Genomic DNA, 24055 nt, shown 5'->3' with positions numbered 1-24055 from the left:
CGTATTTCTTGGATTTAATAAGAAAAGGAAACGGGCCTCAGCCGCGAGGCGGAGGAGACAGCGGAGAGCGGAGAAAGAGAAGCTAACGGACTCTGAGAAAAGGTGCTGCGGTTAAACTCTGCTCGCGGTTGAAATGTAGCTGGAAAAGGCTCTCGTGAACTTTTGGTGATAAAGTTGCGCTGTTTCGTGAAATGAGTTGTTTATGTCGCTGTTTTGAAAGAGGGAGGCGCTGCGTGTTTTTTTCACTCTGTCATTGGCCGCTGCTTCTGTGTGTCGCTTTGGAGACGCTATATTCACTCACGTTTCTCCTGTTCGTCCGCAATTGGGCATAAAAGTCGTGTAATGAGTGCTGACCATAAAATATCACGGTGAAAGTCGTCATAGCAGAGTATAGACCCAGCTCCCAACCCAGCTTTGAGAATAGATTAACGCCGATATTTTTTTTATCGCCCGATAAGAGTCCCGCGTTAACGCAGCACGTTAACACCGATAACGGCCCACCACTAATTAAAAGCTAATGTTTGTCAGTGTAATGTAGCTGTGATGAAGCCACAAAAATGTGACCAAAACATGTAAATAAAAAAGGTACAAAAATGAGGAAAAAGTTGTGATTTTTGTAGGTCTTAGCTTTCAAATACACTGGCCTATAGGCTGTAAACTCCAGTCAAGAAGCTTTTAGATTTGGGTGAAGCTGAACTGGAGAAAATGTGCTTGGTTAAGGCGGGGGTTAAGAGGTTAAACGGTCAACTAGATGAGACACGCTGCGACTGGACATTGTTGAGAAACTGCATGTAGCCTCGGGTGACCAGATCACACTTTGTGGTTAAGAAACATGGTGAATTTGGCACATTGTTTCTTGGGAAATTTGCCTAAACGAACAAATAGTGTGTTATCCATAAAAAAACAAAACAAAGCCAAATCCCTGTGTCGTTTTTCAAGCATGGTCAGTAGTGCTGAGTGTGAATGATTGCGCAGGTTAGCAGCCAGTCAGTGTGCCCCTGGGCAGCTCTGGCTACTGCCCACAACTGTCAAGCCTATGGGGAGAGTGAAGAAGGCTATGTAGGAGCGTAATATGAAATGATCGATTATCAAAATGAGTAGAGTTAGGGTAGCTTTTGGCAAATCGGTTAGACTTTTGTGGAATGTTAATAATCACTCATGGGATTAAAGACATAAGATAAGGCTTGAGAACATTTTCTAGCAAGTTTAAAGGGTATTTTTCCTGGGAATAAAATCTACAATACAACTTTAAAGCACTTATAAAACAACACAGTCGACCAAAGTGCTGTACACAATGAAAAATACAAAAGAACACAAGTACAAAATAAGGCAAAAAGTACAGTAAAGGTTAATCCTCACACTGACTTTAAAGAAATTAGTTTAGTAGGTTTAACATGCAAAATCCACTTTTTTGAGCTTTAAACCATGTTTTAAAGGGACAATACAGAGTTTAAAATGTTAAAATTAATTATTTTCCTCCCCCTACATGTTCCAGCCATGTCCTAATGTGTAGAATGAGCTCTGACCTGTTCACCACAACTGCCTCTAAACTCCTGCACTGTCACTCAAAAAGTTGTTACTTTGAGTCCGTAGAGCCGTCATGCACAAGCTTAATATAGAAGGTGTAGTTACACGTATGACCTGAGGTGGCAGTAGTGAGTATAAAATGGCTAACTTGCATCTAGCCTCTTTAATGTTGGTTTAACCGTCATCAAAGGCAGACCTGGAGGAGTTTTTCACTTCATTCACGCAGTTTTGAGAATTTGTAATCCTGTTTCTTCTTCTGCGGCGTCAGCGCTTCGTTCTGCCTGGATACAATTGCATCACTGTTAACTTAGAAGCCAAAGCGGTCCTCTACATTTTTAAAAATCCAAAATCCAAGCTGTAAACCTCGCCATAAATCGAAAGACTTTGTTAGTAATGACTTATTCCAACAGCTGCCAGCAGGAGGAGCTCCAGGCAAAGTCTTCACCAGCTGTAGCCCCTGTATTTCATTGTTACGATTTAATTCTTACAAATACATAATTCCAAGTTTTAAAACATAAAATGTCAATGCTGAGCACCCACAGTAATGATTTGAAGTCTATTTTTAAGCCTCAAGATATGTACACTTTAAAAGATTTGAAAGCAGGGAGCGCATCTTTGATATTTTGTCATTTCAGAGAGCTGTTTGAAATTGTGGCTCATTCTAATAATAAACAACCTGCGAGGTTGTTTTATATAAAATAACAGAAACTTACAGAACAGGGTTTTTAGCTTTTGGAATTCATGCATCAATGAAACCTCGGGTAAAACAGGTTTCTTTGACATTATACAACAACTGTACAGTGAAATGTGTCCTTTGTATTTGACCCGTCCTTCCGGCGACCCGTCCCCAGGTGTGGGCCCGGGTCCATGGTCAGAATCGCCTGGGAAATTCACCTATTGGGCATTCTTTTGGTTGATGGGGGAAACCGGAGCAGACGGAGGAAACCCATCTGTGACTTGAACCTGGGACCTTCCTTGTCCAGTTCGTTCAGTTACATCTATCCGTTCATTAATGGAGACAAACCGCTCATGTAAAAGAATCTGTCTTGAACATCAATTTATTAATGATTAGTGTTAGCTGACTTAACATTGCAGAACTGAAAGTGCATTTTCACTGTCAGTATAGGGCGACAGAATCCCACTGTTTAGGCCTCCAAAGCACCAGAAAGAGGGGGGGCAGATGTAGGTTTGACTAATAGTGTGTGTTTAGTGCAATGGTCACCTCTTTGATTAGCCGTGTGTCCAGTCAGCAGTTTTTCCCCCAGGCTTTTCTGCACTCACAGCTGATAGTGACAACACGGCCTATCTGCTCCAGGCACCTGCAACTACACAACGCTGGAGTAATGAGGATTCAAGGTTTCATTCAAGCACTAAAATAAAACATACTGCAATATGTCGCAATTTAATCAGTGTTGCAATATTAGGCCATGCAATATCGGTATCGCATGAAGCCACAGTGTATCTCAAAATCACTGAGGTCGTCCATGAGACTTACACGATTTGTGCTCATACAGCCTGAAACACAAACGCACGCTTCCATTTCATTGTAGACTTGTTTCAGTTTTGATTCAGATTGTTTTTTAAAGGGACTAAAGGGAGTTTAAAAATGTTAATATTAATTATTTTTCTCCCCCTACATGTTCCTCCATGTCCTAATGTGTAGAATGAGCCCAGACCTGTTCACCACAACTGCCTCTAAAATCCTGCACTGTCATTCAGAAAGGTGTTACTTCAGGTCCGAAGTGCCGTCATGCACGAGCTTAATATAGAAGGTGCAGTTACACGTATGACCTGAGGTGGCAGTAGTGAGAATAAAATGGCCAACTTGCATCTAGCCCCTTTAAGCTCCAGCCTTAACCTCTTACCCCCTGCCTTAACCGAGTGCATTTTCTCCAGTTCGGCTTCACCCAAATCTGGAGAGCAACAGTGTAATGCCTCATTTGAAAGCTAAGGCCTACAAAACTGATGCTGCCTTTTTGTCACATCTTTGAAGTGTTTTTGTCACTTTTTTTTTTTCTTCACTTTTTTGTCGTGTTTCGCCACATTTTAGTCACTTTTTTGTTGTATTATTGTTGCTTTTCTGGCACGTTTTTGTCACTGTTTTATTGCTTATTTGTGGCCATTTTTGTTGCGTTTTCCTCAGAATTTTCGACGATATTTTGACGCTTTTTTCCATGAAGCTTTTAGATTTGGGGAAAACTGAACTGGAGAGAATGTGGTCAGTTCAGGTGGGGTTAAAGAGGTTCATAGTGGCGCTGATGTGATGCAGCCACATGAGACACAGTGTTGTTCCATCACTGTAATGTTGTTCCTGCCTCTCTGGTCATTATGCTCGGCTCTGACAGAGGCAGAGACAGGTGTGCTGTCACCATGCCCTCATGGGAAAGACATGCAGAGTTTTCACTGCCTGAAGCTCGAGCTGCTGCTGTCGCTGGCTTTATAAAGGAAAACCAGATGCCCTTCCTCCTTGACTTAAAGCAGGGGTGTCGAACTCATTTGGGTAGTAGGCCGAAATCCAACTTCCTTGGCGGGTCCGTGATAAATATGTGCCCGCGTGTTTATAATGTAAACAAGAAAATACTATAGAGAAAACTGTTTTCCAATAAATGAATTATATTGAGCTGTGATTTTAAAATGGTGCTGATTTGGTGAAAAGCCCAACAGGACTGTAATAATAATGGTTCACACTTGTATTGCGCTTTACAAGCCTGTGTCACAAATTTCTCATAGTACACATTATACTGTAGTCATTATTCATTCAATTGGGGCAAACTGTCAATTTACCACTTGGTTGTAATGTGTTGTTTATATCCTGATATCTTATCACGTCAGTGCCCTCTGCTGGACACGTGTGGAATTATTTCCTTTTTTTAAAATATTGTATTGTAGCCCCCTGGTGGCTGGAATGAGCATTCTGGTTATTTCCTTCAAAAATCATAACTCCGCACAGGAATGGGCTAGAGACTTTATTTTTTTTATGACATATTCAGACTCACACTGTAAACCACATGAAACGTAACCCTCAACTCTAATATTTATTACATATTTGGTTTACGTTTGTGTTTTAGATTAGATTAGATTACCCCCTGCCCCCCCGATACCAGTACTTCAGCGATACTTGGTTTTTGACACCGATACCTGAACGATACTTTTTCCGATCATGTCATGTCATGTTGAATCTGGGGATGGCGAAAACGAAACATTTTACACGACCGGTCGGTCATGTAAAATGTTTCCGAGCCTCATTAGCCGCTTGAAAGTTAGTTAGTTAGTTAACCGCATAGTTTAAAATATACTACGCTATTTGAAATAACATCCATTTCAAGCTGCGCCTGCAAGCTCTGTATCACACAAGGTGCAACTAACGTCAGTCTTTTTGGTGAAATGGTCCCACACACAACTTTTCTTTACACGCTTCATCCTCCTATCGTCTGTGTCTGATATTTTGGAACACTAGTAATAGCATAATTTAGACGCTGATTATTTTTCCTTTTCACCGACAACCGACAGCTTTGATCGGTTATCATGGAGACGGTTAATCACCGGTCAAACGGTCATCGGTTAACATTCCTTGTAGAGTCAGAAAACAGAACAATAATGATCAGCAATTTTGCAATATCAGGCTCATCTCCAATGTCAAGAAATGTGTGAATAATGGGGAATCATTTTGTGGGGAAAATAAGAAAAAATGGGGCAAAAATAAGTTAAAAACATTGGGCAAAATAACAAAAAAAAATTGAGCTGAAACAACCACGTTTTCCATACCAGTCTTCCTACACTTTTTTTCCGATACCAAACTGGTATCGTTTAACGGTGCCCAGCTCTGGTTATAGAGGCCTTATAATAAATGGCAACAGTCTCAACATATCTTTACAGTACACCTACAAAATCACTTCAGCAGGGAACCACTCACCCATTCACACTCTCATCCACGCACCAATATACACAGACACTGGAGGCAAGGCGGGTGAAGTGTCTTGCCCAAGGACACAATGACAGTACACAGCTTCAGGAACCAGGAACTAATTAACGTTACCGTTAATCTGTAAGCATGCATTTTACATACGCTACCTTTAAAAAAAATCATGATGGGCCGTTATTTTTAAAGGCGAAGTTATGTACCATTTCCATGACTAGACCAGTACCTGCTGTTAAAGCTGCCATGCTGTTTTTTTCTAAATGAATCTGCTGTGCTTGCTTTGAGTGGTGTAAAAAAAAACTTGAGTTCAATCGACCGCTGACTGAAAAAACAGGCTCTAAATATAGACACATTCATCCACTTCCACACTGTTCTTGTTCAGACCTCTGTCAGCACGTTCAGACAAGTAGGACTTTGTGGTAAAGGCGCCACAATATATAGATTTATCAATTCTGTTGTCAAAAAATACAAAGTACAGATTATAAAACCAAAAAAACTATTATAGAACACATAGGTTTGTATTGTACTGTTACTTATAATTGAAATGTTCATCATTACTGATCAGTTTTCAGTTTTCCCTCATTTCCACAATCCAGCACGTGTAGTGCTGTGAGACGGCGAAGTGAACAGCTGATTTAGACATTCTTACGTAAGATAAGATAGACTTTATTGATCTCACAATGGAGAAGTTCACTCATTAGTGCCATGTAGCACTTTTCTAGACGTTCAAAGACTTTACGATTATTCAGTCAGTTCCCCACATAATACTCAGTGGTGGTAAATGACGTTTGTAGCATAGACTGTATATTAGTGATGGACTAATGCTGCGTTTCATTTGATCTCAGAGGTCACAACTGATAAATGTGACATGTAGCTAAGTAAATAAAATAAATTGTTAAATGTCAATGTGAAATGGATAAGCTTTACTGCTCTGTTGCTAACGTCTCAATTAACAGTGAAAAGGAAAATATGAAACTAGTGCTGAAAAATCACAGAATTTATGACAAGTACAATGAATAATAGATTATACTACTATTTTAATAATAACGAGTCTGATAAAAAGACAAAATATCTAGGCTGTATTTCTGACTCAATATTACTATGAAGTATCCCTGTAAACTGATCCGGGATCTGCTCTCTGTGCTCTAACATGAGTAACAAAGTTGTAACTTTTGCGGACGTGCAGATCTCCGATGTTTCCGACCTGGACCATTGGAACGCTACAACACGGAGAAAAAGTCTGATCCAGGTCGATAGGCTCTAAGTGAGTGACAGGTGACCTCCTAGTGCGGTCCTTCCTCTCTCACTGTTTTCCCAATAAGGATTAGCCGTGTCTTGCTCAAATCAATGAATAGTTCAAGAAAACATCACGGAAATTCAAAGCTCAATCAAGAAGTTCTTGTATGTTTATAAAAAAAATAAAATGCCAACTGATGAAACTACTGTAATATCTAATAGGTCTACAATGTATGGACCTAATATATAAAATATATTATTAATATGTACACTGTATATGTACATGGCAGTCATTGTACATAAGATACCACTATTTGACTATTTAATCATTTTTTGTTGAGTGTTTCTAAGAGCTGTATGTAACAAGTCAATTTGTCCATTGTGAGATCAATAAAGGCTATCTTATCTTATCTTATATAATACATTATGATATTATGATATAATAATATAAAAAGACTGCATTGGATCGGCCAGCATGAAGTGTCAAAACATTACGTTGGATGTATATTCTCGACAGCAGGAAACGTCTGTGTTTATTGAGGAGGACTTTGTATCTCAGAACCAACGGCTAGTATCAGAAAGAAACATCACAAAAATGAAACAACTAAAAAGTATTTATACTAAACACAAGCCTGGCGAAACCAGAATGCTTGCCCTTTGTATCTTCATATCAGTCTGGGACCCACGCCCTTGTTCGCGGCAGTAGAAAACTTCAATCAGAATGGTTTATTTGCGGTCACGTGTTGTTCATGAGTAGCATCGCTCACAGGACGCGGAAGTCCCCTCAATAACAAGCTACGCATGGCGACGGGAGAGAGAGAGCTTTTTTCCAAAAACACATCGACAGCAGGTGAGTTTCTTGATTCATAATCCAGTGCGAATATTAATGCAGAACCGCTAATAACGCCGCATCAACGGCAGCCCTTTGCTGATTGGTTCACTCCGCTTCCTGTTTGCTTGCGTATGTTCCACCGTGGAAATGTAGTTGATGCTACGGTCAACACCAGACCCACTCGCTGGCACAGTGGTGAGTCCGGTTTCCAGGCAAACTAAACACAGGGTGATTGTTTTTTTGTTTGTTTTTTATTAGTTTTTACCGTTAGCTTCAAGACAAACACACCTACAGTGATCAGCACAGTATCCAGTTAGACATACCTTTTATACAAATCTCAGCTCAAACTATAACATATGTTTTCCTCCACTTCCATTGTCTGAAAAGTCTAATATCTGTATCTGTGAGCAGGTCTCGGAGTGAAGCACTAAACCACGTATTATCCAAGAGTACAACATTGTGTGCTAATCGCCCGCTCCATCGTCCCGGCAGGCTGCTGGTTTCTTGATGGCTGGGACACAATGGCGCTACAGTAGTGAGAGTGCGAGGGACGGCTTGTCTGGTCGCTGCCCAGCGGAGCAGATGGACGAGGGCGCGAGGCATGTGCTTCTCATTGCTCTATAATTGATGTGACACGACGCAGTTCAGCGAAGGAGCTCAGCAGAAACAGGGAACTGCCCTATTTAAGAGCCTCACTGGAGACCCGGCGATTACCAGGCAAGTGTTCTCCACTTTAGATCCCGGGGAGGAAGTCTGTCAATAGAGACGCACATCAAAAAGTTTTCAGTGCCCGCAAACTTGTTTGAAAGTTTAATTTGCCTGCGTGAAGCTCCTTGTGGCCAAAATGTCTGGATTGTATAATAGGGAAAATATCAGTAAAAAAAAAGAGGGAAACACATTGGGAAAACGAGAAAGAATTGGGGTAAAAACAAGAAAAAAATGTGTAAAGTGTATATGTAAAATATATATTTTTTTCTTTACCTGCTTTCGATATTACATTTTCTTGATACAGTAGTAGAAGTGACATCTGAAAGTATTTTATCTGCCTTTTACTGTAATAGAGTAATTTTAAAACTAAAAACAATCTTTGTTTTAGTTTTCGCTTTGTAAAAGTCTTTTACAGAGACTTCTATTGCAATAAAAATTCAATATAACGTTGACTGTTACACCATGAGGGGCACAACACACATTACACTGGTTTACACACTGTAAATGGTGCTCTAAAAATGAACTGGGAACAATTCTCTAAAACGTCATACAGTTTATCCGCAGAAAAAAATGGCTTGGTGTTTAGTTGCACTTTTAATTAAAATGATCCTGTGAGAAAATACAGTATGGAAGTGAGGCAACCAGTCATCGGCCCCTCTGACCATCACCAACCACTCACTCATTCACTACAATCCCCAGGCCTCCTGGTGTTCCCCATGTTCTTGCATCCAAGTACCAGAAGGCCCTTCCTGCTTAGCTTTCAAGGTCTGACGGGATCAGGCAGAGCAAAGGCTGCATGGCTTTTGTCTTTTTTTTCTTATTTTCATCTTTTTTTATTGTCGTTGAAACTGTACATCTTATTTTTTGTTGAATATGGATGAAAAACAAACATAATGAAATTCAGTGTTGTGCGGGGTAGAGTCATTTTTGGATCAAACCTTGCAGAATAAGTCATGATTCAGAGTGTGTTTGTGTTTGGTGCCTGTGTTGCATTAACCTTGCGTTTGTACAGCAGGCTGTTGTGGGATAGGCCCGGGACAGGGCTGCCCTTGCCCCACATGTGTACAGTCAGAGCAGTTCACTGTGGATTAAAACAATGTGACACTCTTGTCCTGCTAATACCTGCGCAGCAGCAGGGGAGTGCAGGCCAAATGCTGTGACCATTTGATACGGTTTGCACTAAGACTGTGCGATTCCTCACTTCCCAAATACCTGCTTAGTGAATGTTGATGACATTTCCCAGCATTTTAAGCCCCTTTAAACACCACAGCAGCAGCAACCGCACTGTGACAGACACATGCTATTCCCAGTTCGACTATATTACTGTGAAGGCCTGAGTGGCACCCAGAGCACATGGCTACTTAACATACATGACAAAAAGACATACTTAAGCATGCAGAGGAATTAATCGAATTTGAAGGGAATCCTATTTAAATAAAGCTCTTCTTCTTCTTCCTCGTGCTTTTGAGAGTAGACGTCATGACTTAAATTTGAAATACAGTAGTATGAATAAGGGTGCTCTTTTAATCAAATCTTAAGAGAGCAAGGATTGTGTCTGTTAAACTGTAGAAACTGTAGAATTCTAAAACAAACCAATCCAGATTATGACTTTTTGAAAAACAAGAATACGTTTTGTGAACAGTTCTCTCCGTTCCTTTTCCAGTATTTCTCGTTGTCTTTTACAAATTGCTCTGGTTTAGCGCCATCGCACCAAAGCCCTCACTTCATCTTACATGTGCTAATGCTCTCGCTCACAGCCTCATGTTTTATTCCGAGCCAACTTCAGAATAATTATGAGGGAACTTCCATCACTTGTAATTTTGCCTAATGGCTTCCAATCATTGTAATACATGTAGGACGTGGCATTTCAGTTCAGCTCAGAAATGGAGACAGGTATATTCAAGACTCAGACGAGCGCCTAGCAACCCGGCTTCTGAAAACCTTTTATATTTGACATTAGAGGAAACATGTAGGGATTTTAATGATCTCTCTTCTTGGGAGTTTCCATTTCCGCATGCATTTTCAGTGGTTTAATTAGGGTGAATAATTCTGTTGACCCACATAGTAAATTGAAAAATCAAATTAAAATAAACTATAATTGGAGCCTGGTGTAAGAAGATACAAGTTCTCACATTATTCACACATACCTTTAGTGAGTAAATGAGAGAATTCTGCATGTGTAAGTAATGCTACTCATTTTGCACATGAGCGAACAGTAAAATACCCCCATGTGTTGATATTATTAATGATGATAATGGGACTTTACAAGCCTGTATTACCTCCCTGGGGTAAACTGACGGAAGCGAGTCTGTCAGTCTGTGCCATCGGTCCCTCCGACCACCACCAACCACTCACTCACTCACTACATTCACCCAGGCTTCCTGGTTACACAAACGGTCTCCCATCCAAGTACAAACCAGGCCCTTCCTGCTGAGCTTCCGAGATCTGACGGGATCGGGCAGAGCAAAGGCGGTATTTAAATAGGTTAGGTTCTCATCCAAATCCATTCTTTGATTACCCACTGCAAAAGTGTCGGGCTGCTCATTAGGAGCATGATTTGTACCTTGAATATAGTGTGCCTTTAATGAAATGTTATAGTGTGCCTTTAATGAAATGTGAATAAATGCAGTGTGTCGAGTGTGTAATAACAATGAATATAACAATTACATTTAAATTAACGAAAGACTGACACATAAACACATAACGTGATGTTTATGTGTCAGTCTAACTCTGAAAGGTGCTACATGCTTATACATTCACTGGGATGCTACGAATGAGTTAGGAGGACCATCACTAACTATTAAAGCTCCACCAGTCCCTTTTCGGTTTCATACTTGGAAAGGTATGAAATGAAAAATGTATTGTGCCTACCACTAAAAGCATGTACAATAGGCCAGAATGACTGAGAGTGTGTTTGAGATTTGCGGATGTGGGACAACGGATACAAATTAGGCTACAATCCGGTGTGGTCTGTTCATTAAAGGGACTATACAGGGATTAAAAAATTAAAAATTATGTATTTTCTTCCCCCTACATGTTCCAGCGATGTCCTATGGTGTAGAATGAGCTCAGACCTGTTCACCACAACTGTCTCTAAAATCCTGCACTGTCACTCAGAAATGTGTTACTTCGGGTCCGAATTGCCTTCATGCACGAGTTTATCATGCACGAGCTTAATATAGAAGGTGCAGTTACACGTATGACCTGAGGTGGCAGTAGGGAGTATAAAATCAAATGGCTAGCTTGCGTCTAGCCCTTTAACATGCATTGTCCCAACCAAATAAATAAACTAATAAACCTTTAACTTGATCAATGAGTTTTTACCCAATAAAGGACAAAAAAAATGTTTTGTTTAGGGTTGCTATAGAGTTGTCCAGAAATTTCAATTTGAATTTTTTCATCTTGTTAATACACAATGCTACTCAGGGCTACAACGTGATCTAACATTTTAAATTAGATTATAAATAACTCAAAAGACTAAAAGTTCAAAACTGACTTTGACATGTTGTTAGTGTTTGTTAAAGCTTGCCCCCCGGCTGTATAAACAAATACAAAAACAGCATCTCGCCATTGTGGCGTTGCGCTCATTGTAGCATAAGCATTTAATAACCATACATGTGCTATTATTTGATTTGAATTCCTCGTGACTCGTCTCTCGTCTTTGATGGCGCAGGCAGGAGCCATTGACTCGACCACGCACAGCCTTTATTTCCTGGCTCCCCCGGGCTGCGTGGGGACATGTTCACACTTCACTGGGCCGGCCTGAGATGAGGAGCTCCTGGATTCTGATGGTTAGATGGTTCACAGACACTAATGGCGTAACGCTACATTCAATATAATAACGCTAAACCTGTCTGAAAGCTGGATATCGGGAGAAAATGCAGTTATCAAAGTAACACATGTATTAATTCATTAATGTTGCGATTCTACATTTTCTAATCAATGATTCTGATTAAAAGCTAGCTATTAGCTATTTTATGATAATTCACTATTATAGAAAGTGAGGAATAAATATGATAAACTTTTAAAGTACTGTCTAAATGTTTACACACAAGAAACAAGGCGTCATATGAACATTTTATATTTATTTAAATAAAAACCTATTAAACATTCAGTCTATGTTATCTTTTACTGTATCTTTGTTAGAGGTCGATTGGTATGGGTTTTAAAATAAATATCCTTGGCTACTTGGTTGCATTAATACAAACATCTCACATAAAGTGATATGATCATCAAGTCCAGCAGTGGCCGATTTTATTTCATTTCTTTATTTCTTTATAGATTTTGTCCCAGCCTTGATTAGTTTCCGTTTGCATTAGCATCTGGTCGCTAGCTTTAGCACGCTTTTGCTAGCCGCGGCATTTTCACTGGGCCCATTGAATTCTATAGATGTTCTGTAGAGAAAAAGAACTTTGACTATCCTATGACTAGACATTTTGCTCAAAGTCACGACAGTAACCCGAAAAGTCTCAAGGTGGAGGGTTTGGAGCAAATACAGAAACAAAGCAGAGGAGGGGATCGACTATAACTATTACTTCAAAGGGAAACTTGGTATAACTTGCAATAATCTAAAGGCGACTACATATCCTGGATTAAATGAGTAAATTGACTTTAGCCCTTTTCTGTAGCAGTATTTATCCTTATCATTATTTTTTCCTTTTTTCATCATTATGAATCTGTTCGGACTGCTGTCTCGCTCTCTCTTCTTGTAGTTTCTTTGGACACACCAGGCAATGAAATGTAATATCACATATTTGTTGCGTGCGTGTGTGTGTGTGTGTGTGTGTGTGTGTGCTCTTTTATGGGCCTTTGTTTGGGTTATGTGCTCAGAGCCTGTCTCTCGAGCCCTTAAAGCCCCGCTCTCTCCCGGCGCTCTCAGTGAAAAGCACGTGTGGGTTCGCCTCCTGCCCTCGCCGCGTAATCGTCCGACAGCTGGGCTCAAACTCACCGGGCTACCAGCAGCTTTCATGTGGAATCCACCCGCACCCGTTGGCTGACCCAAAATAACAGGCCGAGATGTTTGTGTTTCCAGCGGGGTATCACCTGGTCCGTCTGACTTCAGGGCAGAGCTATGCGGCCGGGGCAAGGAGCTGCTGACCTTATGGGCGATCTGGGCCCGCGGCCAAAGGAGTTAGGTCTACAGAGTGACCGCGAGCGAAAGTGGATAGATTTTGTTGAGTCGTGCGGATAAAGTCTTAGAAGCTTCAGGAGAAATGTCCTCTGCTCAATCAGCCCAGTGTGTCAACTGTGGTCGGGACCCAAAACTGGGTCGTGGAACCATTTTCAGTGGGTTGTGAGCCTTTATTGGACATTTTCTTCTTTAATCGTCTGCTGGAAAAGCATTAAAATTTGTTCAAACTGTTCTTTTGATCAGAATTTTTGATCAGAATTTGAGTTTTATTGGATTATTTAAGATTATTCCACAATAATTTGTCGGGGAAAAAAATACTGTATTGTCAAGTTCATCCTTATTTGGGCCACGGCTTGTCATTATAGATTGATGGTGAGCCCCAACGCAATACCAGCTGCAACATAAAGTAATGTTATTGACACTGTAATAACAATCTAGCTCAGACTTAAAGCAGTACTAAGTAACTTGTGCCCCTAGAGGACAGAAGCGCCACTGCAGGTGTCGTAGCATGTTACGTTTTTTTTACTCATTAATTGTCCGTGAGAGTAAATACTACGCTGACTAAAACTTGGCTGTAAATAATGCTAAAGCGGTGCTAGCCCACAGTTAGCTTTGCCCGTTAGCCTGTTAGCTTCTTCTCCGTGATTCTATCAGTGTGTATTGGTGCTTCCGACCTGGTGCAGGGAAAGCTGCAAGTGTGGTTTTCTGGCCAAAGACAGCAGGGGGAGATGAAAGACCCCCCCCAAATCATCCCATAAACACTTGTATTACCCCTGAGGGACTACGGAAAGCATTTATGAAGGTAAACAAGTTACTTAGTATTGCTTTAAGTAGAAGGATTGCCATTCTACGCTGAGTGTGAAAATTGAGGTATGAAATTACTCACAGTGACCATACCAATTGTGAATTTGATTCTCAGTCATCTCTTTTGCTCTAACTTTTTTTTAGCAGTTCAGTACAGTACAGATATACATTTTATATAAAACATGTTTTCCGCTACAGATCCAAAAGTAAAAAAAACAAAAAAAAAACAGCATATACAGCATTGAGTTTCCAAGTTTATAGCTCTCTAACTTTGACAATTAATTTAATCTCACAAGAAATGAGAAAGATTAATGAGCCGACAGTCAGAAATAATGGCCGTGTGGAAGCATCAATAGCCACAAGTCTCCGGTGAGTCAATTTAAACTATGCCTGCTCACATTAAAGGGCCAATGATGGGTCAGTGGGATATCCTTCCTCAGTGCAGCTGTGTTAGCCTATAGCCCCTGAGGTTGCATTACGAAACCCGCACTGCTACTTGCAATCAATATGGGCGGCATCGCATCCATCTTCAGCGCTCTGAGCTCAGGGGGACGTGTGCAGTCGGCTCCACTGTGGTTCTCAGCGCTCCACACAGCTCCAATTAGAATCACAGAGCACCACTCGCACTAATGAGCTATTATCCACAGCACAGGCAGCGGGGGAGACCCATGAGGATATGCACAAGTGTGGGTATGGATGCAGAATACAGGGAACGGTTTCATTCTTTAGGTTTTAATAGAAAACGTAATAATGCTCCACAATTCTGATCAGTGAACATCTAACACTCAAATGCCAGAGAAAGAAGAAAACAAAAACCTCAGCCTCTTGAGGTCAGGTTGTTGCAGTTGTCCAAACCTCAGTTGCGATTCGATATCGATAAAACTTCACTCGTTCCAAACCATCTCAGAATTTACACGTTTCTGTTGTTGAAAGGATTTTTGGTGCAATGATACCGATGCTAGTTTTGAATATCGGTGCCGATCTGGGAGTATCTACTGGTATTCCAAATATCAACCCTGTTTTGTCTCATACCATTTAAAGGACACAACTTTCACCAACTTTATCTTAGTAAATGTGGATATGCCATAACTCATTTGAAAGCTCTACCCCTTAACACCCGCGAACATACTTTGGATTGCTGCGCAAAAAACCACAGTGTTCAGTGTATTGGTAGTAGGGCTGGGTCCTGTTAAACGATATGGTATAGTGTCGTGAAAAAATGAAAGTAACGAAAGAAAAATCTTATATCTTTAATCTAAGTTTTGATGCTGTTATGTCCAGCATTAAAGGAAGTGACTTTGTGGCAGCTGAAATAAATGATTTGTCCCTCCATTTTTTCTTAATTTTGCACCATTTTTTTCTCGTCTCTAATATTTTCCCTATTCCGCCTTTAATTTTGCTACAATTTCTCCCAATTCCCCCAATTATTTCACACACTATTCCCCATTTTTCACACATTTTTTGACATCGGAGATGAAACCGATATTGTAAATTTGCAGATCTTCCACACATTATTGTTCTGTTTTCTGGTTCTAGATGATAAATATTTTAGTATATTGAGTATATAAGTCCTCTTCTCAGAATAGGTATTGGAAAAAGTATCGTTCCTCTGATACCTGTGCTAAAATCAATATCATCTTAAACAATTTTAGCTGAAAAAAACAAGTAATTTGTCTCTGGACCAACGGGCATAAACTTTTTTTTCAATAACTTACTGGTATGGTTAATACCCAGCCTCAATGTTTGCATTTTACTTCATCAAAATGACTTATTAATCAGATCACTGTATGTTGGAAATTGGGAGTCCATGTGGGCTCAGGCTGTTTTAGTGTAGAAAAGTCCAGTGATCTTTGTTGAATGTTTCTCAATGGTAACATTTTCACTCACTGTAAAGCACAACTACCTCGTGGTCCAGTAACTCCTCTTGCAGTTATTAGGTTATGAGCTCCTTTGTAAACAACGTGCCTTTGTACCCAATAACATCACAGGCGCTTTATCCAATCATCTCCACAGTGTTGTAAAAGATGCTCGGGGAGCCATAGGCAGTCACTGAAGCATCTTTTTATTGGCCCAGGGGCTTCATACTCGGCATACTCCAAAGCACCATGTGGCACAGTGCGGGGACCCTGAAGGAAAGGGAGCAGCTGACACACCGTCTTTATGGCGAGGAGAAAAGTCTGTAGTCTGTAGCTAAAGCCCTGACTCGCTGTGGTCGACAATAGAAAACAGATGCCATTTTACTGGACATAAGAGATATCTGTAAATATATAAATCCTGTCTTGTTTTGTGGGTTCAAAGCTCCATGACTCAGGTTTGTGAAAAGATTTAGAAAAATCCTTAGAAAACACTTTTGATATATTATGTACAAGACATTGAATCACTGCAGTGTCATTTTTACACAGCTTGTTTTAAGTACTAGGCATTTGTTTCCAGGTGAAAGTTTATAAATGAGAGCAAACTAGCCCGAAACCACAAACTTGACATATAGTGTTGCCTGCAGTGCCTCCTCTTAAAGTTATTGGTCTGTTTGAGGGAAAAAAAAACATTACATAGTGTAATTGCGGAATCACTTTTCATTTTTGTCAACTGCTACAGTTCTTGATGTTAGTAAGTCAATAACCGATTTATATAGTGCACTGCATAACCCACCCATGAAGAACATGTCCCCTCAGCCACTGTGCCTCTTGCCATTGAATAAACGCTGCGCAGACAGCGAGGTTTAGCTTCAGTTAGCTACTCGGCTACTCTGGGAAACATTTCACAGCCTGCTAGCCTGCTTGATGTATGTTTCCTATAGCCGTTAGCATTTAGCCATCAAACATTGTAAACATTTAACAATCCAGATGTTTGTCAACCCATCACATTTAGGTGAGGTCAGAACACGAAAGAAATGAAATGTTACTTTCATTTACCGGCTATAATCTGCTACTTTTTTCACACACTTTGAACCCTGAGGCGTATACCACGATGCGGCTAATTTATTGATTTTTCCGACAACAATGCACCTATTTGATTGTAGATTTCCAAAAAGAACTCCGATGTGAGAAAGACGCAATAATTAGGGCTTTATTACTATATCCACAGATAAATGACAGATAAAATGGCGAAAAGATATTTTTTCCATTACGATTTTGATAATTACACTAAACCACTAAATGATTACAAAAATAGCATAATCGAGAAAAAACAACCTCCCGCTTGTCCATCCAAAGTCTGTCCGTTGTGTGAGTCGCCTCTGATCAGCTGAACTACCAGCGAGTGTGATTGAACTGTTGTCTTTGTCGTGGATCATTTTTATAATTTTTATACATAGCTCTTGAGATAACACTACAGATTGTGCTCACCTTTTGCTGCAAGGAGAACAGCTGTTGAAAAGCCTCTATATCCTTTGCCCAGGCGCAGAGCTCAAAGCAAACTTGCATAATTTCATGCTGCTGGGATTTTTGTTTCCTTCACATTTCATGTGCTACTGGCGAATGCTTTGGTCCGACATAAACAAAAAAGCTCTGTGATGATGTCATCAGGCCACGCGCTTGGTTTGCTGGGGCAGGTGTGAGGGCTGGCCAGCAGGGGGCAGGTGTGAGGGCTGGCCAGCAGGGGGCAGGTATGAGGGCTGGCCAGCAGGGGGCAGGTATGAGGGCTGGCCAGCAGGGGGCAGGTATGAGGGCTGGCCAGCAGGGGGCAGGTGTGACATAGAGCTCTCAATAGAGGATTAGTTTAGAAATGTGAGTGTATTTAATAAATGTTACTTTTTTAATTGTCCAAAGAAAATATTTAGGATATTTTAATTTTTTACTAATAAATATAAAATAAATACTTTTTTAAAGGCAACAAATAATAGTTTGCATAATTGTGACATCAATTATTGACTGAAATAATCATGATTATTATTATTTTTTCTATAAGTGAGCAGCCCTAGTGCAAACCCTATCGCTGTTACTGCACACCGGGGCGGGGGCTGGAGGATGCCCTCCTGCATCTGCAACGTGGCTTTGGGTGCAAAATAAATGCGATTACTTATCTCACTGCTAGAATATAATAAAGGAACAAAGCGAAGCCGAAAGTCAGCCTCAAAGAATTGGCCCTGCACCCAGCTCGAACACTGGGCTTATATATGTGCAAGTTAGTGGGTGCGGCTTATATACAGATGCGCTCAATAGTCCGAACATTTCAGTAGATGGAAATTAGCCTGTGGCACTAGTTACTCACATGTTGGAAATAACGGCAGATATCAACTTTTACTGGGTACTATCTATGTATTCTCTGACCACACTAGTCAGAAACATTGTTTTCTACTCATATTTTCGTGTCTATATTGTGGCACTGTGTTGAATATTGCTATGTGTCCCTCCCCAGGTGCGGAGACCCTGCTGAAGCCCCCCCTGAGCCTCTTCACCCACCCGCAGCAGCCCTTTCAGCACATCGACCCGCTGCCCCCTCTGGGACCCCCACCCATGGCCCCCACCCCAGCCCTGTGCCCGCCTCCCCTCAGCCCAGCCACAGCCCTGTGCCACCCGCCCATCACCACGCACACCCTGGGACCCCCGCCCATTGCCCCATCCGGACACACTTTGATACACCCGCCGCCCCCCAATCCCCAGTTAGGACCCCCGCCTATACTAGTGCCCCCGCCCATGGACCTGACTAAAGCTATGCCTCCCCCAAACATCGACGTACGGACTCCTCCTCCTCTGACGGCGGCGTTGCGGTTCCCCCTCGCGCCCTGTCTGGAGCCCCCTCAGATGCCCCCCAGCCTCGTACCAGCTCCCGGCCCCGGGGGAGGAGAGCAGCAGCCCCAGGATGAGGGCTCTCCCCGGGGCAGCGAGGAGCAGGAGGACCCCCTGGGGCTGGAGGAGTTGTGCAAACCACTCTACTGTAAACTGTGCAATGTGACGCTCAACTCCACGCAGCAGGCTCAGGCGCACTATCAGGTGAGCGGGGGGGTTTTCCATGTCTCGTACCCACGTCGGGATAAGTGACACCTATAACGGAGCCTCTCACCAGAAAACCTACAAAACAATTGATCATGGAGCGTGGTAGAGTGAGAGTGAGGCTAACATTAAAACAATGTGGGAAAAGTGTTGGAGTGTGAATGCACCATATGTTTAGTGTCTCTTTTGGTAGTAACGTCTTGCTTCAATGTTGCTGAACCGGCGCTAACAGACTATACTATACAGTGGCAATAAAAAGTATTAGCCCCCTTCCTGATTTCTTACATTTGTTTATATTTACCACACTTAAATGTTTATGTTCATCAAGACATTTTTATATTACACAAGGACATAATCAGTGAATACAAAATGCAGTTTGCAGAATGATTATCACATTTATTATTAAGAAAAATCCAAACTTCTTTGGCCCTGTGTGAAAAAGTAAATGCCCCCTGAACTTAATAACTGGTGGTGCCGCCCTTTGCAGCAATAACTGAAGTGTTTGTGATAACTGGTGATGAGTTTGTCACATCGCTGAGGATGGGTTTTAGCCCACTGTTCTTTGCAGAATGAGTCTAACTCAGCCATATTGGAGGATTTTTGTGCATGAACTGCCCTTTTGAGGTCACACCACAGCATCTCAAATGGATTTAAGTCTGGACTTTGACCTGGCCACTCCAAAACTTTAATTAGTTCTTTTTGAGCCGTTTGGAAATGGATTTGTTCGTATGTTTGGGATCCTTGTCCTTCTGCATGGCCAAAGAGCGCTTGAGCTTGAGGGCTTGAACTGATGGCCGGACTTTCTCCTCCAGGAGTTCCTGGTAGAATTCATTATTCCATCAATGACAGCAGGTTGTCCAGGTCCTGAGGCAGCAAAGTAGCTCAAGACCATCGCACTGATGTTTTACTTTTGGCATGGCATTCTTTTTTAACAAAATCTACGTTGTTTTTACGCCAGATTTAACGAGTTGCAGACATGACAAAAAGTTCAGCTTTCGTCTCGTCAGTCCACAGATCATTTCTCTAAAAGAGAGACGAGCTGTTGCGTTCTTATTTCTTATATATGGTTTTCGCCTCAGAACTCTCCGCGGAGGCCATTTTTGCTCAGTGTCTATCTTATTGTTACAAACTTTGACTGAGCCCAGTGAAGCTGCAGATCTTCAGATGTCGTTCTTGGTTCTTTGGTGACCTCCTGGATCAGTCGTCGTTGCTCTCTTGGATTCATTTCGTGGCGTTATAGGTTTTCTTATTTTGTTGCCTTCTTTATTTGTCTGACTGGTCTAAATGTGACATTCTTCATTCAACAAACTTGGAGGTAATCAGACTTGGGAGTGGCCAAAGAAACTTCCAAAAATGTGGTTATTCACAGCTAATCACAGAGGGGCATTTAGTTTTTCACACAGAGCCATGGAGGTTTGGATTTTTCTTTGCCATAATAAATCAGATCATTTTGAAACTGCATTTTGTATTCATGGATAATGTCCTTGTGTGATATAAAAATTGGCTTGATGATCGGAAACATTTAAGTGTGGTAAATATAAACAAATGTAACAAATCAGGAAGGGGGCAAATACTTTTACTACACATACCACATGCATAGCCACAATTGTCCGGGCGTCTTGCTGACTTCTGGAGAAAGCATATTCGTCTGCGCTCTGGGGAGGAATGCTGATTAAAGTCGTGCTGCGCTGCGAGAACTGGCCGTTATTATGCGTAATTGTCACTTTGCCTGCTATTTCTCTCACTTGTTCTTTTCGATGTGTGCGTTTGTGTCTGTGAGCAGGGCAAAAACCACAGCAAGAAGCTGAGAAACTTTTACGCCGGCAGCCAGCAGCCCCCCGCCATCAGAATAACGGACACGCCAGAGAGCAACGGCCAGACGTCCAACGGCTCAGGGGGCAGTGAAGGCGACGCCAGCAGATCGGTAACAACTGTACTGTTATCCTATGGAGATTTTGCTCAGACCTGTGAATAATCATGCTTTATAAATATTCCAGTGGACAGTGAGTTTCTGGTAGATGTCAGCCTGGTCACCCTTATTGCGATAAACGATCAAATTTAAACGATCAATGTTGATTATCATGACAGCCCTAGATAGATGATGACTTGCTGTGTTCAGAGCTCTATGTAGGCTATAAATACTTCAGCGGAGGAGACGTCTGTGTTTATAAAGGTCGGAGAGTTTGTCTTGAAGCTTAAGGCTAGCATGAAATATAAAATTAACCACTTACCTGCCATCCTCCACCTGTAGGTTTTCAGAAACTGCAAGTAAACAAAAACTCAATGAAAACATAAACACGATAAAAAAGTGATGAAAACGCAAACACACTGACCTATAGGCTTCTCCAGTCATGAAGCTTTTAGATTTGGGTAAAACTGATCTGGAGAAAATGCACTTTGTTAAGGCGGGTGTTAAGAGGTTTAAAGTGCGGGACGAGTATTGGGCAAAGTCGACTGTTTGAGATTTGACCATGTTCCAATGTTGTTTTCTTACCTTACGTATCCAGGAAAGGTTTGCCTCACCTCTAGATTTCTGTCTAAATTTTGACAAGTTAAAGGGGCTAGATGAAAGTTTGTCATTTTTTTGTCATGAGGCTAGTTGATTTCAAATTGGAGTAAGGATTAGTTGCTCTCAGTACAATCTTGGGCGTGCTAAAATAAACCTTTTGAAATGAATTACCACCTTAATTAACCTTAAATTAATAACAGATTAAGGCTACAACTGATAGAGTGTAATTAACTAATTATGTGTCGATGCTCCAGGGTTGCCAGGTATCAGCAGCCAACAATATGGTTCTTTGTAGCTGTAGTTTATCAACTGTGAAAACAGATTTTTCATCCCTTAGTTTTTATGAGTAAAAAAGTAGACCAAACTCACCTTATACGATGCTTGTTCCAAAACCCGTCTTTCCCACACGTATTCATTCACAAATATTGACAAGTTTGGTATCCACGTGTATGACGCAGTAATCCAAATATGGTCTTTTCCTTCCTGGGGGACAAAAAAGGGAAATATACAGCGGCGTGCGCAGACCAATGGCCACTGGCTGCTCTGCTTTGCGACGACGACACTAGAGGCCGCCGTTGCTCCGCCATTGCTGTAGTACCTCCATATTGCCGCTAGTCTCCCATTGGAAAGCATTGGACTTTAGACACGTGAAAAACAACTTCAGAGCCTAATTTTCATAAACCTTCTACAGCTAGATATTCCTCCTGTGATAACGCTGGGTTAGTTACAATTAAGGGGCCGAGTCTACAGTGAAGATCTCGCCTTTATGCCCTTTGTCAGAGCTGGGGAGGAGGTCCCTGTAAATCAGCCATGATTTCCCCCCTCGAACGTGGTCATTGTGGTAAACAGGGAGGAGTGAACAGGAGCTGGCTATTTATATATACAGTCTATGGCGCAGTCTAAACTTAAGCTCTATTTTTTTTTTTTCACAATATGGATAGAAATATAGACAAATACAGACAATTTTGTCAATTTTTGTGGACAATATTTTTACATGACAGTTTCAAATTGATATTTCAAATATATATTTGTTTTACTCTTACTTTTATCTTTTTATTGTTTGATTGTTTTTATTTACTTTCAAAGTGGTAGCCTACTCTTAAAGGAACAGGCCACCATTTTTACATACTGAGATATGGTCTTGTCTGAGCTTAGACGAGTTGATACATACCTGTCTGGTCTCTGTGCGTTCCCTCAGTCACACAAAACTACCAAAGATTTGGCCTCTGCAAATGTATTCCTATAGCTCCAACACGGGGTGAAGTTGGAAGCTACCACGCTCTTCCACGGGCACGCACAAAGACCAGACAGCTCAGGTAAGAACATATCTCAGTATGGAAAAACAGTGGCCTGTTCCTTTAACAAATTCTTGCGCTGTAAAGAACTTCTAAATACTTACCATACTTACTGCAAGTTGTGTTCTACAAATAAACTCACCTTACCAAAAACCAGACCAACTGTATATATAAAGCACTGTAAAAACTGTACCATCATTAAAATAAAGTGAGTCGCCTGGGCACCTGACAGTGGTGGTGCCCGGCAGTGGAGGTCTGTCAGCCTGCAGCCAGACCCTCTAGGACAAACTAGTCAGGAAACGCCGTCTTTCCTGGTTGTTTTTCGGCTTCATTTCCCCGCCAATGAGTCATTACAATAGATTAGCCGAACGCCTGTCCATCATCCTCCCCGTATCATTGCCACAGACACGTATTAGTGCTGCTGCTCCTGTCTGGTGCTGCGAGCAGGTCAGTCCTCAGCCCCGCGGCGGAGTAATGAGCACGGAGCACTGAGTGGGAGGATGGCTGGCTGTGAGCGGACCGGGCTCTTAGTCATTCCGCTGTCTGTGTCTGCGTGCGGAGGTGGGGGAAGCTCGACAGTCACTCATTTGTACAGGCGAGCAAAAAAAACATCCCGTTTCAGCGCGACTCGGGGAGCTCGATTCAGAAATACCACGGAAATAAGATGCCCGGATTTTGTAATGAACTACGTAATCAAAGGCTGAACGATTTTGAAAGAAATGACACGTGTTTGAGGACATGTTTGCAGAGATCTGAGCTGGGGTTTGCAGTAGATTTGTTTTTATTGTTTTATTGTATACTGTAGCGTGGGGAAATGATGGAGCTTATGGTACATTTTTCGGGGGGAATCAGTCCAATCATCTACATGCCAGTGTAACAAGACTTGTCGGGAGGGATGGGCGGATCAATACCAAAGTATTGATATATCGATACCAAACGGCTATTTTTAAAGTATCGATATTGGGCAAAAAGTATCTATACTAATTTGCATATTCTAAAAGAAGGCGGGGCAGCAATTATCAACACAAAAGGATGTGTTGATATCAAAACAGTCACAGTCGGACTGTTTTGATTGGGTTCATGTTGTTACACCAATGCAGACTTGATTGTACACAATATGTATCCATTTACATGATTATTATGTGGCAGATACCTAAGCTGTT

General features: G+C 41.5%; 1 protein-coding gene across 1 annotated transcript in view; it reads left to right on the top strand.

Annotated features, from left to right (window-relative positions):
- zmat3 (zinc finger, matrin-type 3) overlaps positions 1-24055 on the top strand; it is a 31596-nt gene that overhangs the window by 1587 nt on the left and 5954 nt on the right. Inside the window, exons 2-3 of the mRNA XM_079575652.1 lie at positions 18514-19088; positions 20872-21012. Of these exons, the coding sequence (XP_079431778.1) occupies positions 18514-19088; positions 20872-21012 (716 nt within the window). The remainder of the gene's footprint in view (positions 1-18513; positions 19089-20871; positions 21013-24055) is intronic.

Source organism: Gobius niger (genome assembly GCF_951799975.1).
Source record: "Gobius niger genome assembly, chromosome: 17".
In the NCBI taxonomy this organism is placed as follows: Eukaryota; Metazoa; Chordata; class Actinopteri; order Gobiiformes; family Gobiidae; genus Gobius; species Gobius niger.
The sequence above is the reverse complement of the archived record's forward strand: the minus strand, read 5'-3'. Positions and strand labels throughout refer to the sequence as shown.